The 21,573-nt window shown below is 28.9% G+C and overlaps 1 protein-coding gene across 2 annotated transcripts in view; it reads right to left on the reverse strand.

Annotated features, from left to right (window-relative positions):
- Positions 1-409: 409 nt before the first annotated feature.
- chchd6b (coiled-coil-helix-coiled-coil-helix domain containing 6b) overlaps positions 410-21,573 on the reverse strand; it is a 35,830-nt gene continuing 14,666 nt past the window's right edge. For both annotated transcript variants that reach the window (XM_073852471.1, XM_073852470.1), the window contains 3 exons: positions 14,597-14,667; positions 12,206-12,341; positions 410-560 (listed from right to left, as the gene is read on the reverse strand). In XM_073852471.1, coding sequence (XP_073708572.1) covers positions 537-560; positions 12,206-12,341; positions 14,597-14,667 — 231 coding nt within the window. In that variant the 3' untranslated portion in view covers positions 410-536. The remainder of the gene's footprint in view (positions 561-12,205; positions 12,342-14,596; positions 14,668-21,573) is intronic.

The following is a 21,573-nucleotide window of genomic DNA, read 5'->3' on the forward strand; positions in this document are numbered from 1 at the left end:
ACCCTCAGATTCCAGATTTTCAAATAGTTGTTTCTTGGCCAAATATTGTCCTGTCCTAACAAACCATACATCAATGGAAAGCTTATTTATTCAGATGATGTATAAATCTCAATAAAAAAAAGAAAAAGAAAAATTGACTGGTTATGTTCAGAAATGCACAAACTGTACTGAAATACTGGAGATTAAAACGTTCCTTGCAGAAAATGCATTTCCTCAGAACACAGCAGTGCACAAAGATGCTTTTTGTCTCCATATTGGTGCAGTTCCATCATATTCATCTGTGCAGATCCTCAGAAAACACAGTTTCAGACTGAGAAACACTCTTCATCTTCACTGTTTGGAAAGCTAACAGAGTAATGAGAGACTGAAGAGAGAAACAGACCGCTCAGGAGACTTTATTTGCTCACAGTAAATGAAGATCAGCTCAACAAACCAACACAATCCTCATAGCGCGCGCACACACACACACACACACACACACACACACACACACATCCTCTAATGCTGCTCCTCTTCATCAGCACCAAACATCATCTTCATCCGTGATTCACCAGCAAGTTCTGCAGAGGACAAAAAAAAGTCACGTCAACAAGCGCTGATTTCCATAATAAACGTCCTTCATCAATTCAAGCGTTCATGTGATGTTCACCTCTCCTGACTGTAGTTTGACTTATTCTATAAGCAGCACACACTATAGTCACAGTTACAACATTATAGATTGCAAATCTGATTCTGTAAAAAATAAATAAAAAATAATATATATATATATATACTGTATGTAAGAAATAAGTAAAAAAGTGTGTAATTCCTTAAACATCATTCTTAAAAACCCAAACTGATTATACTCTTGCCAGCCAACTGAGGAGAAATGACTTACTTGAAATAAGCAAACAAACACGAACTAAAATGAAATAAAACCAGACTTAAAAACCTAAACTTATTACTATTTTATATTACTATTTATTATTATTTACTTCAGCCAGTTGAGAAGAAAACATTTCCCTTTTTCATTTTAACTTGAAGTACTATAATAACTGAAACTGAAAAAAAAAACTAGTATTAAAAAAAGTATTAAAACTTAATTCAAATTAAAGGAGAAAGCATAAACATTAACAATTAATTTAAACTATTACTAAAAATTATAATAGTATCTCAGTGATACTAAAATAACACTGGTTAGAGACACATGATATATGTTATAAGTTCTAAATTATTTTTGAAGATATAATACAATTTTTATTTTTTTTAATATTTAATTATGTTTTATTTTATTTTTGTACATTTACACTACCAGTCAAACATTTTTAAACAATAAGATGTTTAATGTTTTTCAAAGAAGCCTGCATTTATTTGATCCTAAATACAGCAAAAGCAGTAATATTGTGATAAATATTTTTACTATTTAAAATAACTGCTTTCTATCTGAATATTTTTAAAATATAATTTATTCCTGTGATTGAAGCTGAATTTTCAGCATCATTACTCCAGTCTTCAGTGTCACATGATCCTTCAGAAATCATTCTAATATTCTGATTTGCTTTTCGAGAAACATTTTTATTATCAATATTTAAAACAGTTGAGCACAGTTTTTTTTTGCAGGATTATTTGATGAAATAAAAACTAAAAATTCTACCCAGCTGTTTTCAACATAATAATAATAATAATAATAAATGTTTTTTAGCAGCAAATCAGAATATTAGAATGATTTCTGAAGGATGCTGTGACTGGACTAAAGATGCTAAAAATTCACATTTCAAATCAAATCAAATTCAAAGTAATTACATTTTAAAATATATTCAACTAGAAAACAGTTATTTTAATTTGTAAAAAATATATCAGTTTTTTCAATAAATGCAGGCTTGGTGAGCAGAAGAGACGTCTTTAAAAAAACATGAACAATTTTACTGTTCAAAAACTTTTGACTGGTAGTGTATTTACAAACTAAAATTTCTAATCTCACTCAAAGTAGCATTTGTTATTTTACAGTATTATTTGAATGACTTTAAGGCTATTACATTATCACAAAGTAATGCAGTAAACTTAAACTTACTCTACATTAGATATATATTTTAATCAGCCAGTGCCTGAGCGCTGAGCTGGAGTTTAACGCCAGTGTTGGGGAAAGTTACTTTTAAAAGTAATACATTACAATATTAAGTTACTCCCTAAAAAAGTAACTCATTACATTACTGAGTTACTTTTTTATGGAAAGTAATGCTTTACATTACTTTTGTGTTACCTTTTAAATCTGGGCAGGGCTTGCTTGTTTGTATTTAATATAAAAAGTTCTATTTTTGTCAAATGTAAAAGCCTTTTCACACCAAAAGCCTCAGGCTTAGAGAAAAGTAAATTGACGTCTGTACAGTAGACCACAGAAGAAAAAATGTCAACTCTTCAGCAATAAAAAGGAAAACAAATGTTAGATAATCTTGAGTAATTTTTGCTTATTAGTATGGATGAACTGGACCACCGAAGGTCAGCAGTAAAGACATCGGTTCATAAAATGGGATTAAATACATAAAGGATATTTGTATTATTTAACATTTAATTATATCAGGTTTGAGTTGAATTTCACTGTTTTTATTCATTTTGAAGAACACTGTATCTGTTTTTTAGTGAGTGAGATGAATTAATGCATGTTCACATTTATTCTAGAACTAAAGTAACATCTTACTCAGGATTCCTCTCAACAAAGGAGAGCTTTTAATCAATAAATGGGGGAAAAAATAACTGGCGGTACTTATTTGAAAAAGTCTTGTCAATGAAAAAGCAATGCATTACTTCACTAGTTACTTGGAAAAAGTAATATTATTAAATCACTTGCTTTGCTTGTAATGCGTTACCCTCAACACTGTTTAATGCTGTTGTGCTCCAGTCTGGTAAAGGTAGAACACTGGCGTGAGTCATTTTCCTCAGTAGAGATGCTGAAATAAAGCCACACATCTTCGATCCTCACGCACCCTTTGGCCCGACAGGACACAGAGAAACGGCCACAGCTGGAAAACACTGTCCCAATCAAGCCAAAGGAGCGTAAAATGAAGATGCCAGCCTCAGCGGAGCAGCGCCGCAGGCATCAGGAACCACTAACCACCTTTCCTCCTGTCCTTCTCCTGCAGACACTGCTGTAGATTAATGACCCGACCCGCCGCTTCAACAATGAGCAGCATTCTCTCTCACACACACACACACACACACACACACACACACACACACACACACACACACACACACACACACACACACACACACACACACACACACACACAGTCACACACACACAAAAGAGTCAAAGCTCAGGCCTCGCTGAGACCCGCAGACACCTGCTCCGACCGGACGCTCACTTTATTACTTCTGACAGACCATCATTACTGTCCCGCACAGATAATGGGACTCACTCACAGGATGTTTAGACACAATACAGGAACAAGAGACACTGGCTCTGAAAATATTAGACAGAAATGTGACACTGAAGACTGGCGTAATGATGCTGAAAATTCAGCTTTGATCACAGGAATAAATGACATTTTACTGTATATTCACATAGAAGACAACTATTTAAAATTGTAATAATAATATTTCATAATATTACAGCACTAAAAAACATTAAAATGTAAAAACTAATTAATTAAAAACTAAGTTTCTAAAATACCACTGGTTAGAGACATGATATACAGAATATTTGATAAACTTAAATATATAATTAAATGTAAATACTTATTATTTTTATATATATATAATTTATTTATGTATTATTTGTACGACTACCAGTCAAAAGTTTTTGAACAGAAAGATCTTTAATGTTTTTTTTTTTAAGTTTCTCTTGCTCACCAAAACACAGCAAAATATTGTGTAATATTGAGACACTGGCTCCAAAAATATTAGCTTTGATCACAGAAACAAATTACATTTTACTGTATATTCACATAGAAAACAGCTATTTTATATTGTAATAATATTTGAGAATATTACAGCACGAAAAAATCATAAAAATTGAAAAACAAATTAATTAAAAACTAAGTTTCTAATATAGACACATTCTATAGGTTAAATGTAATGTTACATTTTAAGTTCTAAATCATTTTTTAAGCAATAGAAATTAAATTATTAAATATACATTATATTTTTATATTATTTAATTATGTATTATTTTATTTGTATATTTACACTACCAGTCAAATGTTTTTGAACAGTAAGATTTTTAATGTTTTTTTTTTTTTTTTTTTTTAAATAAGTCCCTTTTGCTCACCAAACCTGCATTTATTGGATTCAAAATACAGCAAAATATTGTGTAATATTGTGACACTGGCTCCAAAAATATTAGACAGAAATGAGCCAACTGAAGACTGCACTAATGATGCTGAAAATGCAGCTTTGATCACAGGAATAAATGACATTTTACTGTATATTCACATAGAAAACAGCTATTTAAAATTGTAATAATATTTCACAATATTACAGCACTGTAAAAAAAATTAAAACTAATTTGATTTACTATTAAAAACTATAATAGTATCTAAAAAAATACCACTAGTTAGAGACACATGATATGTTATATTTTATATACATAAAAATGTTATATTTTAAGTTCTAAATTATTTTTGAAGCAATAGATAATTACATTTTAAATTCTGAATGATATTTTTCTATTATTTAATTATGTTTTTTTTTTAATTAATTATTTGTATATTTACACTATAGTGTTAGTGTGAGACTGGTATACCAGTCAAAAGTTTTTGAACAGTAAGATTTTAATATTTTTAAAGAAGCCTCTTTTGCTCACCAAGCCTGCATTTATTGGATCCAAAATGCAGCAAAATCAGTAATATTGTGTAATATTGTGAATTCAGCTTTAATCACAGCAATAAATTACATTTTACTATACATTCACATAGAAAACAGCTATTTAATTTCACAATATCACAGCACTGTAAAAAAAATAAAAATAATTTGAACTTAAATTATATATAAAAATTAAGTTGATGACTTAAAAAGATGTTAATGTTTTAAATGATTAAATTAAAATAAATATAATAAATTATATATATATATATATATATATATAGCATCATTCATGTTATAAATCTATTATTTTGTCTTCTAATCCCTTTAATAAACAGATAATCAAATGTGATTTCACTCACAATTCAAATAAAAAAGTATTTAAAGTATTAGTAAATAAAGTATTTATATAAATATTTTTTAATAAAATTATTATTTATTGCACTGATTTATTTATTGCATTTCCAGCTACACTGTGACATAACTGTCACATTAAATTACTTTTTATAAATAGCTTTTCCTCCTTCTTTTTTTTAAGCAAAACACCTGACAAAAAGAGATTTGTTGGTTTTGAAAAGATAAAAGGAAAAGAAGACAAATGTTGAGGTTAAAAGACATGCATGCAGAAGAAAAGTGGAGTTAGGGAGAGAAAAGAGACACTTCAGATGAAGTACCAACATTCAGATACTTAGGAATAAAGAACAAGAAAGAGTATGAATAGGAACCGGCAGATAGGAAGAGGAGGAACAGGCCAGGACAGAAAATGACCATTTTTAGAAACTTGATTCATGTGTCTGACGACAATCAATAGGAAATATCCTGAACGAGGTGTTCATGTGCCATATTTAGCTTCAGATGTCAGCGGGTTCAGCGTGAAAGCCTTACAGATATGAAGGTCAGAGGACGTCTACTGTCCGCTCAGAGATATAAAGGCGATACGGCGACCATCAACTCAGGAGGAAACAATGGCTGTCAGCTTCATCATCTGAATCAATCACACAGACTGTCTTCCAGCACGTGACAAATGTCAGACGCTTTCATGATCTCAGGATCTTCCTGACATGTGTTTCCTTCATTATCAGCGCTCTTTCAATCACCCAACAGAGCGAGATCTCTAACGCTCGCAGCGCTTCACGCTAACAGGTCTGTTTCAAGCGCTAAACTGAACCTGGATGTGAAAATCCTGAAACAGTTGACTGTACTGTGATGGATCAGGAGTCCTGTGAGATATGAGGATATGAAAGTCATCTCTTGTTTCTGGTGAATCTCGTATCATACGTCTATAACCGCTGTCAAAGAACTCGAAATGCATGAGCTCTTCAGATGAACTGCTTTTAGAAACCAGCAACGACAAAAGTATGCTACAAAAACAATTTAATTTGGTCTTTAAAAATATGTATTTTTATAAAGAAAAAAATGGTAGCATGTTTTGGGCAACTTTTTATCTTTCAACAATGACAGAAATTGCCCTAATTTGACTTTTTGTCATGGTCATGGCTTTTATCTCACTATTTCAACTTTTTATCTCATAATTATGACTTTGTCATAATAATTTTTTTTTAATCTAATTGGCAAATGACATATTTGGGACATTTATCATAATCAGTAGACTTCTTTTTATCAAAATTTCAAATCTCAACTTTGTACTTTTATCTTATAATTTTGATTCATTTCATAATTTGGCTTTTTATCTCAGTTATTTGAATTTTATCATTTTAAATATTATTTTATAATTTAGATTTCATCTCATAATTTTAACTTTTTGCCATAATTATGATTTTCTCATTTTGACATTTGTCTCATTATGACTTAGTATCTAAAAATGTAGGGGAAAATATTTTTTATCTCATAATTTTGTGATCTTTTAATTTTGATATTTTATCGAATAATTTTCAACTTTATTTCACAACTATATTTATCGCATAATTTCAACTTTTTATCTTGTCATTTTAACTTTTTTTTGTCATTAATGTGTTTTTTTATCTCATTGATAAATGAATGTAGGACTTTTATCTCAGTTTTGGCCTTTTATCTCATAATTTTGATTTATTTCATAATTTCATCTTTTTATCTCGCAATTATTTTAATTGTATAATTTGAAATATTATTAATACTATCAATAATTAATTATCAACTTAGATGAAATATCAAAATTATGATATAAAAGAACACAGAATTATGAGATAATTTTTCCCCCTACATTTTTAGATACTAAGTCATAATGAGACAAATGTCAGTATAAGAAAATCATTATTATGACAAAAAGTCAAAATTATGAGATGAAATCTCAATTATAAAATAATATTTAAAATCATAAAATTCAAATAACTGAGGTAAAAAGTCAAAATTACGAAATAAATCAAAATTATGAGATAAAAGTACAAAGTTGAGATTTGAAATTTTGATAAAAAAGAAGATACTAAGTCATGATTATGATAAATGTCCCAAACATGTCATTTGGTAGCATGTTTTGGGTGATTGTTGAAACATTGATTGGTCTCAAGTCTCTTTGATGTTCTGCTCTCTATGGAAGCCCGTTTCTGCCACATAAGAAAAAGAAATCCTGCTTTGATATCTTATGACATAATTATGAGACGCTAAATCACATAAAGACAAATCATAATTCTGAAATCATCATATGGAAATTAAGTCATAATTATGAGATAAAAATGTAAAATAGTGAGATAAACATTAAAATAAAGATAAAAAGTCATAAAAATGAGATACTTCTTCAAAATGTATTATGAGATACTAAGTCATAATGAGACAAACGTCAAAATGGGAAAGTCATAATTATGACAAAAATTTAATTATGAGATGAAAACGCAATCATAAGATAATATTTGAATTAAAAATTAAAATAATTGTGAGATAAAAAGTTAAAATTATGAAAAATTTTGAGATAAGGGGCCAAAATTGAGATAAAAATGTTGAAGAGTCATAATTATGATAAACATCCCAAATTCATTTATCAATGAGATTAAAAAAAAAACATTATGACAAAGTCATAATTATGAGATAAAGTTTAATAATGAGATAAAAAGTCATGACCATGATAAAAAGTCAAATTGAGATAAAAATGTCAAATTTTGATTGAAATAAGATACTAAGTCATATTTGTGTATATATATATATATATATATATATATATATATATATATATCCCAAATTCATTTATCAATAAGATAAAAAAAAATCAATTTTGGCAAAGTCATAATTATAAAATAAAAAGACCAAAATTATGAGAAATGCCATGATCCTGACAAAAAGTCAAATTTGAGATTCTATTATATATAATTATGATATACTAAGTCTTAATAAGATAAATGTAAAAAAATTTGATAAAAAGTTTAAATTCTGAGATAAAAAGTTTAAATTATGCGATACAATTTGTGAGATAAAAAGTTGATAACTAATTATTAATATTATTAGTAATATTTCAAATTATACAATTTAAATAATTGCAAGATAAAAAGATGAAATTATGAAATAAATCAAAATTATGAGATAAAAGGCCAAAACTGAGATAAAAGTCCCAAATTCATTTATCAATAAGATAAAAAAATACAATGACAGTCATAATTATGAGATAAAAAGTTAAAATGACAAGATAAAAAGTTGAAATTATGCGATAAATATAGTTGTAAAATAAAAAGTTGAAAATTATGAGATAAAATATCAAAATTATGATAAAAGATCACAAAATTATGAGATAAAAATATTTTTCCTTACATTAAGATATTAAGTCATAATGAGACAAATGTCAAAATGAGAAAATCATAATTATAACAAAAATATAAAATTCAAATAACTGTGACATAAAAAGTCAAAATTACGAAATTAACAGATAAAAGGACAAACTTGAGATAAAAGTTTTGAGATACTAAGTCATGATTATGATAAATGTCTCAAATGAGATAAAAAAAACAATTATGACAATTATGATAGTTGAAATAATGAGATAAAAAGCCATAATTATGACAAAATGTCACATTTGAGATACTATTATATATAATTATGAGATTCTAAGTCATAATGAGATGAGTTGAAATCAAAATTATGAGATAAAAGGCCAAATTGAGATAAAAATGTCAAATTTTGCTAGAAGTAACATACAAAATCATATTTATGATTAGCGTCCCAAATTAATTTATCAATGAGATAAAAAAACACAATTATGACAAAGTGTTTTATCTCATAATTATGAGATAAAAAGTTTAAATGATCAGATAAAACAACAAACAGCACATTTAAAAATGACACTTTTGAAAAATTGATTTATGCATATCTGCATTTATTTCCGCATTTAATTATACATTTATTTATTTATTTCAGCATTCATTTATTAATTTATTTGTTGATTAATTAATTAATGTATTTCTACATTTATTTATTAATTAATGTATTTATGCATTTAAGTACTTGTTTATTAATTTTTTTTATGAATTTTTTTATTTATACTCAAGTCATTTCTCGTCCTCCATATTAAATAAAGGCAAAATAGGCAAAAAAGGTAACTATATATATATATATATATATTCCTACTGTAAACATATCAAAATGTAATTTTTGATTTGTAATATGCATTGTTAAGAACCTAATTTGGACAACTTTAAAGGTGATTTTCTCAGTCTTTTTGATTTTTTTGCATCCTCAGATTTCTGATTTCAAATAGATATATCTCAGTCAAATATTGTCCTATCCTAACAAACCATACATCAATAGAAAGCTTATTTATTGAGCTTTCATATGATGTATAAATCTCAGTTTTGTCAAATTTAACCTTATGACTGGTTTTGTGGTCCAGGGTCACACATACATATATATATATATATATATATATAGATCATCCTACTGTATAACAGGGCATGACAGTGATATGGAGAGGGTCTAGTGTTTAGTCTTCCCAATGGCTCTGAATGCTCAGTGTTCAGTGGTGAAGAGCTCCAGTCAGTCTTTAGTTGCAGACGATTCTTTTGAATGTAAATGTCTTTTATTAGCACTGTGTTTCACTTCAGTATCAGTGTGGCAGTGCGCCTGCTCTAGTTGGCATACAGCCTCTGCACGCACACACACACACACACACACACACACACACACACACACACACACACACACACACACACACACACACACACACATACACACAAACACACAAACACACAAACACACAAACATACACACACACACAGAGAAATCATCTCTAATATAAGCTGTTGTTATCTGTGAGATGTATGAATGATCCAGTATTAAAATGAGTTCATTCACACACGTTCATCAGATGAGACACACAGCAGCGGACACAGCTTCTTATTTCCTGCAGAGAAAATGACTCTGGCATGTTTTAAAATGAACCAACTCTTCGTTACACAATGGAGAGAAATATGAATCAAATATCAGTGTTATCATGTTGTTTCATTATCAGCATGAGTTTGATTATACTCAAATTGCCAATATCATCAGGGCTGGTTTCTTACATTTCAAACTCTTTTTCTTTGCTTGGTTAAAATATAGAATATTCTCGAATACTTGATTCTGATTGGTCAGTAATAGAATTAACATGTCTCTGCTTCACATCAGGGTCTTGAGCACCTCATTACAGCACGGTTATTTTTAACTAAAACTGCAACTAATAAAATAAATTTTAGTGATTAAAATAAATATAAAGCTCAATTATACAATAATATTTGAAATTATAAAATAAAATAATTGTGAGATAAAATTTGAAATTAAAATTATAAAACAAATCAAAATTGTAAGATAAAAGGCCAAAAATTATATAAAAATGTTGAATTGTGATAAAAGTGAGACACTAAGTCAATATATGATGAACGTCCAAAATTATATTTACATTTATGACAGTCATAATTATGAGATCAAAAGTTAAAATAATGAGATAAAAATAAATAATCATGACAGAAAGTCAATTTATGACAATTTCTGATAAAAATGTGAAATTATAAAACAAATCAAAATTGTAAGATAAAAAAAATTATTATATAAAAACGTTGAATTGTGATAAAAGTGAGATACTAAAGATAAACATTTGAAATAATGAGATAAAAAGAAAACTTTGACATACTATTATATATAAGTATAATTAGGAGTTTAACTAAAACTACAACTAATAAAATCATTTTTGGTAATTAAAAAAATATAAAATAAAAACCTTAGAAATGTTGCCTCGCCAACCAACTTAAAATATAAATAGAAAATAGAAATAAAAAAAAATTATATAAGCACAAAAATTAATAAATAAATAAAGCAAATAGAAAATAGAAATAAAAAAAATCAGATAAGCACAAAAATTAATAAATAAAATTAATTTTCTAAAAATAGAAAATTTTTCTATTAATCTGTTTTCTAAAAATAGAAAATAGAAATAAAAAAAATTATATAAGCACAAAAATTAATAAATAAATAAAGCAAATAGAAAATAGAAATTAAAAAAAAAATCAGATAAGCACAAAAATTAATAAATAAAAAAAAGCAAAATATTAATAAACACTTCCATAGTATATACACTGCTGCTCAAAAGTTTGGTATCAGTATGACTTGTAATGTTCTTTAAAGAAGTCTCTTATGCTCATTAAGTCTGCATTTATTTGATTAAAAATACAGAAAAAAAAGTAAAATTGCGAAATGTTATTACAATATAAAATAATGATTTCTATTTTAAAATATAATTTATTTCTTTGATGCAAAGCTGAATTTTCAAGTGTCACATGATCCTTCAGAAATCATTCTAATATGCCGATTTATTATTAGAATTATTAATGTTGGAAACAGTTGTGCTGCCAAATATGTTTTTGGAGCCTGTGATAATGCTTTTAGGATTCTTTGATTAGTTAATTGTTAAAAACAACAGCATTTATTCAAAATATAAATCTTTTCAAACAATATAAGTCCTTGCGATCTTTTTATTTTTCCATTTAACACATCCTTGCTGAATAAAAGTATTACATAAAAAAAAGAAAAAAAAAATTCTATTTCTATTTTAAATAAAAGGTGTTGTTTTTATCTTTTCATTCATTAAATATTCTTGCATGCTGATAATAAATCAGCATATTAGAACGATTCCTGAAGGATTATGTGACACTGAAGACTGCAGTAATGATGCTGAAAATTCAGCTTTGATTACAGGAATAAATTAGATTTGAATGCATATCAAAATAGGAAAATGTTATTTTGCATTTGTAATACATTTCTGTATTTTTGACCAAATAAACATAGCCTTGATAAGCATAAGAAACTTCTTTAAAAAACATTAAAAATCCCATTGATCCCAAACTTTTGAGCTGTACCATCAGTGTTTATTTTTAATGACTGCTTGACTGAGCAGTGTCAATTTTAATGTTATTAACAGTAATAATAATAATTTGCAATTTTGTGCATGCTTAATAAAAACACACGATTCCACTCGTACCTTCTTGGAGGAGTTGATGCAGTTCATGTAGTCTTTGGCCAGCTGTGAGCAGTGCAGCGTCTGGTGACTGTTCAGTTTGTAGCAGCTCAACACCTGCGACTGCAGCTCAGGACAGATGGGACTCACATGACGAGGCCTGACCATTACAGACACAGACAGAGGATTTATGAAAGAGTTACACTGCCTACAATGAAGATAATCTGATAAAAAAAAGTTGTATGCCACTCACAATCAAAATCAAAATAATGCAGGATCTCCTAAATACCAGCTCAAGAACACAATTTAAATCAGTGCAAAGACTGACAGAAACACAACTAAGAACTGAAAAAAAAAACAGTCCTAGTCCTGCCACCTAGTGGCTTAGTGAAATAGTGCTGTGAAATTTGCAGATAATTACGATGGACCTTCAAAGATGAAAGCTGCCAATGATATTGAGTGAACATGTCTGTGACTAAACAAAAACACTATTTTAGTTAGTCATTAAAGGTTAAAACTTTATCTTAGCACATTAAGACATGTGAAACCTGGGTTATTATAGTAAAATGAAAACTAAAACCATAAAACAACCAAAACAAATAAAATAAACATCAACTCGAATTAATTATTGCTATCTAATAATAGCTATTTAATAATAATAAAAAACACATTATTTATTCATTAATTATTTTTCATGCTTTAAACAAATATTATTAGCTAGATACCAAGGCGAAGTTTCTGACTTATTTACCTGAGGTCACTAAATCTAAAATAAAACTAATAAAAATTAAAATATTAAAATAAATGTTAGCTGAAACAAAAATAAAATGTATAAAAGTTTTACATTGTAAGTTTATAATTTATTAAGTTTATAATGTATATATAATTTTAATTTCACTGACAATATATATATATATATATATATATATATATATATATATATATATATATATATATTAAAAAATCTATTCTAATTAATTTAAAATATGAATTATTTTAAAGTATATAAATAATACAAAACATTATTTAAAATCCTTAAACTTTAACTAAAATTGTTACTTGAATTAAAATGTTAGCTGAAACTAAATAATAATAATAAATCATAATAACAAAGTCTATTATTTTTATAGAATAAAAATTATAGAGATAATTTTAAAAAGCACAACAAAACTACTAAAAATTAACTAAAATGAAAATGACTTTCATTTTAATTAAATCTCAAAATAGGAAAGTTAAATCTAATTAAAAATATGAAAAATAATTATTTAATTAATTAATTTTGTAATTTTTGGTCAAAAGTTTACATCCCCCTTTCAGAATCTCAAAATGTTTATTTTATCGAAAAAAAAGGGAATTATACCAAATGCATGTTATTGTTTATTTAGTGCTGACCTGAATTTACTTAAAATATGTTTACAAATTGTTCACCAGAGAAAATAATAGTTGAATTTATAAAAATGACCCTGTTCAAAAGTTAGCATCCCCTTGATCCACAGCTGTGTTTTTTGTTCAGTGATAGTTGTTCAGTTCCTTGTTTGTCCTGAACAGTTAAACTGCCTGCTGTTCTTCAGAAAAATCCTCCAGGTCCCACAAATTCTTTGGTTTTCCAGCTATTTTGTGTATTTGAACCCTTTCTAACAATGACTGTATGATTTTGAGATCCATGTTTTCCAGAAGAAAAAAAACATGGATTAAAAGCCGGGGGTGAAAACTATTTGAATTTGAAGATCAGGTTAAATTGAACTTATTTTGTCTTCTGGGAAACAAGCATCTTCTGTAGCATCTGAAAGGCAGTAATAAATGAACAAAATATGATATTTAGGCAAAATAAGAAAAATGTTCATATCTTCATTCTGTTCAAAAGTTTTCACCCCCGGCTCTTAATGCATGTTTTTTTTCCCTTCTGGAGCATCAGTGAGTGATTGTTCCTTCTGTAATAGTTGCATATGAGTCTCTCAGTTGTCCTCAGTGTGAAAAGATGGATCTCAAAATCATACAGTCATTGCTGGAAAGGGTTCAAATACACAAAAATGCTGAAAAACCAAAGAATTTGTGGGACCTGAAGGATTTTTCTGAAGAACAGCGGGCAGTTTAACTGTTCAGGACAAACAAGAGACTCATGAACAACTATCACTGAACAAAAAACACAGCTGTGGATCATTCAGGGAACAACACAGTATTAAGAATCAAGGGGTAATTTTTATAAATTCAACTCTCATTTTCTCTTGTGGACTATATGTAAACATCTTTTATGTGAAATATCTTATTCAGGTCAGTGCTAAATAAACAATAACATGCATGTTGTGTGATCCCTCTTATTTTGCTTAAATAATGAACATTTAGCAGATTCTGCAAGGTGTGTGTAAACTTTTGAGCTCAACTGTATGATACTGAAAGTGTTATATTTGTACTCACTTAACAGTGGCCTCTGCTTTAACCGCTTCATTCCCATACATGTGTAGAGACTGTTGATAGTATTCAGTATTCTGCAGAAACAGACACAAAGATTCTGAGTTCATTCAATGTTAAGCTGCATTCAATCATAAAACACACAATTATGTATTTGCTTTCCTGCAGATTCTCCATTTACAATGAGCGAATGTTTACAGTCCAAATCAGAAGCATTTTCTGCACCAATTATCATGCAAATTCATAGGGGAAAAAAACAAGCTATCATAATTCATTTTTGCTTTGCTTTGGTTCAGTAGTGATTTCTTCCCCATCTCCAGCTTCTGTTACCTTCCCTAAACCAATCCCACAATGCAATAAACACTTAAAAATGTGTATGGAAAAACTCTCCAGCATCCTCACAGGATCAATTAAAGTGGCGTCATTATTTTGTAGCTCTGTCAGCACATCCCTCAGCCAGAGGACACCGAGTGAGACGTCGTAACGTTTTATTTGCTGAGTTTTATGGGCATTTACCCGCCAATTACCACAATTACAAAACACAGCAGTGCAGAACATTACATTCACAGCTTCCCATTCATGAGAAACCATCACATCTCACTCAATGCATCTGCCACAGACTAACATTTACCAGCACTTAGACGTTTGTGCTACTCACAACTGCTAGTATAATGGACCACATAACAGTTAAGATGTAGACAAAAACGAACACTTACAACACAAAACTTTAATTGAAACTAAAAAAGGTTCATTCAGAAACAATGTTGAAAATTTTAAATAACTGAAATAAAAGAATAAATGATAGAAAAAACCTATTGAGGTGTTTGGTGCTTTTGCAAGAAGAAGAAAAAAATTGGCACCAAAATTTAAATAAATCTAAAAATATGCATTAAAAAATAAATTCTAATTAATTTAAAAGATGAATTAATACTTTATAAATAGTACAAATAAATAATTAATAAATCCTTAAACTTGCACTAAACTTGTTACTTGAATTAAAATAAATGTTAGCTGACATAAAACAATGTAAAAAATGTTATATATTTTAAGTCTAATCATTTTTAATTAAATATACAAAATTATTTAAATTTCACTGAAAATATATAAAAAAACCATGAAAAAATATATATGATCAATTCTAATTAATTTAAAATAAGATTTAACAGCAAGTTTATAATTTATATATAAATATATCTGTATCTATCTATCCATCTATCTATCTAATATATATATATATATATATTATTTTATAGTACATAAATAATACAAAAAATCCTTAAACTTTAACTAAAATTGTTACTTGAATTAAAATAAATGTTAAAAAGTTTTTATGTTAGGTTTATAATTTTCATATATATTTTTACATATATATTTTTTATTTCACTCACAATATATTGAAATAAACTGAAAATAATAATAATAAAAAATAATATACAAGCAATTTTAATAATATATGAACTATTTTATAGTATATAAATAATACAAAAATTAATTTAAAAATCCTTAAACTTGAACTAAACTTGAATTGATTTGAACTTGAATTAAAATGTTAATTGAAATAAAATAATATGTAAAAAAAGTTTTTTGCTACATTTTATTTTAAAATGTCTATCTATCTATCTATCTATCTATCTATCTATCTATCTATCTATCTATCTATCTATCTATCTATCTATCTATCTATCTATCTATCTATCAACCTGAAAACAGAACTGAAATCTTAAAATACACAAATAAAAGCTAATTCAAAATATTTACAGTATATAACAGTATATAAATAACACTAAACTAACACTGTTAAAAATGACTAAGGCAGAAGAAGTCTTAAAGGTACAATATCAAAAAGATTTAATAGCAAGGGGTGAAAATTCTCATGAAAAACTAAATTATAACTGTTTTTTTTAATGCAACTTTGGCTGGTAATATAAATGGGCTTCAGAGAAACAAATCAATGCTGCAGAAGTGTGAAATACGGCCCGTTGAGTTTTATGGTTGTAATATCTGCTTGTTCCTTTAGCTCTGAGCTGTTAAATTCAGCAAGACACAAAAACAATCCGCTGTAAGTGATTATAATCTATCAGTGTAATTACCATCTCACAGTCTGTATCATCACACAGCTGGAGTAATTAGACTGCGTTATCTTATTAAATCTACAATTACCCCATGCAAGAGGTAGAAAGAAACGAGGGACAAAAAAAAGCATGAGAAATCATCAGTCTGAGAGTCATTATTAACAGAACTGTGGTTTTCAGCTGAACTATGCTTAAGGAGTTTGTTCAAATCACTAACTAGTAACAGTAATGATGGTTGCCTTGTTAAACACCTCTAATAAGAGACGTGAAGTTTCAGTTTCGCTGAGATCCTTTAATTCCGCCCTCGGAGAAGTTAAAGTCTTAAAGGGATAAACAGCAAATAAGTAAAGCTCAGATAATGTTGTATTCTCGGCTCGTTCTCTCGTTTCTCGCTTCATTAATACCTCATTCTCAGCTCTGTTGAAGCATCTCTGTATGTTTTCATCTGTGAACTGTTTTTTCAGTGTAAAATATTACCTCAGTAAAAGTGCAGATACAGAAGCATGCTCACATCTGTATATTGTTTATGTTGTCTGATGAAATTCAGTGACAGCACAGCTGGAGCAGATGTGTCGTTTGCTCGAGTGGGAAGGTGTCGTTTAACAAACACATGCATAAACTCTCATAAATTAATTTAAAGGTGGAACACAGAACAAAAACGATGTTGTGAACATCTTTTACCCTGTTTGTTAAAATTTTAGTGTTGATGGAGTTACTTTGTTAGGCTTCTTACAACCATTTAGCATTAAAAATATCTGACTTTTTCAGAACTGTGAATACAAACTTGCAATTGATTCTTTGCAAAGAGTTTGACTGAGAGTGCCACTAAATGGTATTTATTGTTAGAATTTCTTACAAAATGACAACATTTGAAAGCTGTGACTTACCAAAAGCAACCTGCCCTGTCTTGACTATCAGCTTGTTGTCAGTTTTCTCTTTGCTCTGCGATGTATTTTTCATGATGTGATGCCATGACATATAGCAACAGTAATAAAGGGTCAATTGCAAGGTATAAAGTCCAGTTCAGATGAAAAAAAAAGACTGACTTTTTTATATCTCACAATTTTATTTCACTTCTGACTTTCTAACTTGCAACTGTGAGTTTCTATTACACATTTCTGAGAAAAAAAGTCTGAATTTTGAAATAAAAAGTCGCAATTGCCTAGTTTTACTTTTTATTCAGTGACAGAAACAGGCTTCCATATATTTCCACCTAAAAAAAAAAGACTTTTTAATCTCACTCAATCAAATTGCGAGTATCTCACAATATTTTGAGTTCATATCTCACAATTAGGACATTTTTCTCCGAATTTTATTTCTCGCTCTTGTAGTTGAGTTTACATCACACAATTTTGAATTTTTAACCTATTTACATTTCACAAATAGGTTTTACTTTTTTTGTTTTACCATGGAATAAAAAAAAATAAAATAATTGCAACTTTATCTCACTTTTCAAGTTTATACCTTGCAGTTCTAAGTTTCTATCTCACAATTTTGAAGAGACATAAATTCACAATTGCAAGATGTAAATTGCACAATTGCAATTGTGAGAAAAAGTCAGAATTTTGAGATAAAAAGTTGCAATTACCTTTTTATTTATTTACTTATTTTTATTGGTGGAAATAAGCTTAAATAGAAATGTTTATTGAGCGCCATTAAAAAAATGTGTTCAGTTTTATATGAAACAGATGAATGTTAATGTGGCAATGTTTTATTGCACTGGTTATTGAATGAGTGTCAGCAATTTGGAAATGAAATATCCCGTGAGTGGCACTAAAAGGTTAATGCTCTCTCATGTTTATAAATATCATACCGCCTACACTTAACTTGCCCGACAGTGTTAACAAAAGCAACAAAATTTGCTTAAGCAATCATGTCATTTTATCTTGCTTCTACAAGCATGATCTATTTTTATCATGACTTGTGTTTCACTTGAATCGTACAAGAGCATTTCACATCACAAGAATATATTGTACCGGGTGCACTACCGAGCAAGTTTACAGCATCAAAAAAGCCTTAGGAAGTAATACAAACATCAAAATGTATTACTTTACAAATTATGCACACTGTGATAAGTGCTTTGAGGTAATAACAATGCGAGGAACTGCACAAAATTAGTCTTTATTAATCACTAATCTAACTCTGTAATCATAATTTGTGTGAAAAGTAATAAACATTGGCGATTTACTGCCTCTAGTGTTCATTTCAGCTACAAATTGAAGTGAATTGTCCTTACAGGAACAACTGACCATATGTACGGATTACTTCCTTGTTTTAGACAAGCCAGCTAAGTAATTTCCGGTCAACTGTATTTTGCTGTAATAGGAGTGTTCTTTGCTCGTTTTCTCAGCATAATCCATTCACAATCGAATAAAAGTTTTGTTTGTCTAAGAGGACCAAATGTCCATGTATACGGTTTCAAGAATGACAAACGCGAGTTTAAAAAATACATGGGTAAATTGGCTAAATATGCGAAACATCTGACAAGCTGATGTAAAAAAAACATAGCTGTGCATTAAATTATTCAGACTAAATTCAGAGTAACAAAACTACAGCAGTAACAAGTTGGTGTTGGTTAAATATAGGCTGTTTAGTGTTTACAGCTCATGATAAAGCTTAAAAGACAAAAAGTTATTAAATTATATGAAAAATTGTCAACTTCATATCGATTCATATTGAGGGCATTATTTAATTCTTATACTAAATATTTAACTTATTTAATTTGTAGTATACTACAGTATTTAAATAATTCACTCTTTTGTGAAGGCCGTTTGTGTCTGAGCGTATTTATTTATTTATTTTAATGACTTTCTGCACTTGCTATACTATATAGTTCAGTGCGGTAAAAGTACTACAATTTATTATACTAGTAATTTTACAATAAATCGAAAAGCAAGACGTCTTGAAAAAACTAGGGAGTTGAAATGGCAGCAGCAGCCAATGATTGATCCTCTGCTGCCATCTTCTGGTTATATGGGCAATTTCATGTCATTTTTATATTAAAAAAAAGATGTTTTGCGTGTAAAGACATTTTTCCATGTGGTCTTTATGAATGAAAAGTGAATCTTTGAAGTGATTTTGTATTGCACAGGTGTAGAGTTGAAAAATTATAAAGGCTTTAAAATATTGCAAGATTTTAAAAATGTGTTCATGACTATGAAGGCAAGGTACTTATTATCAAAATATGATTAAGATGTCCTTGAAGAGAAGTATTGCTAGCTAGCTAACGTTAGCCTAAACACATTATGATAGTGTTTAGCTGTCAGCATTTAAATGTACAACTATGCAGGTACTTAAATGGGATTTAAATGTGACTCTGGACCACAAAACCAGTCTTAAGTCGCTGGGGTATATTTGTAGTAATAGCCAAAAATACATTGCATGGGTCAAAATTTTTGATTTTTCTTTTATGCCAAAAATCATTAAGAAATTAAGTAAAGTTCATGTTCCATGAAGATTTTTTGTAAAATTCCTACTGTAAACATATCAAAATGTAATTTTTGATTTGTAATATGCATTGTTAAGAACCTAATTTGGACAACTTTAAAGGTGATTTTCTCAGTCTTTTTGATTTTTTTGCATCCTCAGATTTCTGATTTCAAATAGATGTATCTCAGCCAAATATTGTCCTATCCTAACAACTTTATTGAGCTTTCATATGATGTATAAATCTCAGTTTTGTCAAATTTAACCTTATGACTGGTTTTGTGGTCCAGGGTCACATATACATCAATAAATAAGCTTTCTATTGATGTATGGTTTGTTAGGATAGGACAATATTTGGCCGAGATACATCTATTTGAAAATCTGGAATCTGAGGGTGCAAAAAAATCAAAATACTGAGAAAATCACCTTTAAAGTTGTCCAAATTAGGTTCTTAACAATGCATATTACTAATCAAAAATTACATTTTGATATATTTATAGTAGGAATTTTACAAAAAATCTTCATGGAACATGATATTTACTTTATTTCCTAATGATTCTTGGCATAAAAGAAAAATTAATAATTTTGACCCATACAATGTATTTTTGGCTATTGCTACAAATATACCCCAGCGACTTAAGACTGGTTTTGTGGTCCAGGGTCACAAATGATATGTTGTTAAATAACAAGAAACTGACTGTTCATGCCGTTATCATTATTTACGATGTTGCAATTATTATTTTTCTCAGTTTCTGATAAGAACGAGGCAGTAGAGGATTCTCAAGAGTGCACACCTATATATAGCAGATATAAAATGAGCTTCAGCGGAAGTTTACGAGCTGCTTATTATTATGCGGAAGTTCGAAAGAACGCTTAGTGCATATGCATACGGTCAAAGAAATTGCTAAGAAATTTCACAATTCATTTCAAAGAAACAGCAAGTAACATTAAACTAAACACAAAGCAGAAAGACTGAAAAAAAAAATAGTTCTTGTGAAATGATAATCTTTGTTCTTGTACAATAATAATTCGAAAAAAAAATTGTTTTTACAGTGTAGGCCGTTACATGCAGAATAAGAGGAAAATATCAGAAAATGAGTAAAGGACAGATGTAGATTTGTGTATTCTGATTGTATGATTAATAATAAAGAATAATGAATGAAATTATACGTGAGTCCAGATAAAGCCTCTCAGATTGGGCAGATGTCTGATAACATGAGCAGCCGAGTCTGATTTATTTTTGCAAATGCTTGACGGAGTGAAAAGCACAAACCCTTCTTAAGATGAAGGACATGAATATTACATTACAGTATGAAGAGTGAAGATAGACATGCAGAAGAGAAAGCCAGTGGGATCAGGATCTTTGTTCCTCTGTGTGTTTGTGTGATGCCTTTGTGTCACGCTCAGGATTTCTCTCTGAGAGCTTAACCAAATGTGAGCCGTCATTTAAAGCATCACACACACAGACTGCGGCAGTAAAACGCA

This window comes from Garra rufa, chromosome 12 (genome assembly GCF_049309525.1).
Source record: "Garra rufa chromosome 12, GarRuf1.0, whole genome shotgun sequence".
Classification (NCBI taxonomy): Eukaryota; Metazoa; Chordata; class Actinopteri; order Cypriniformes; family Cyprinidae; genus Garra; species Garra rufa.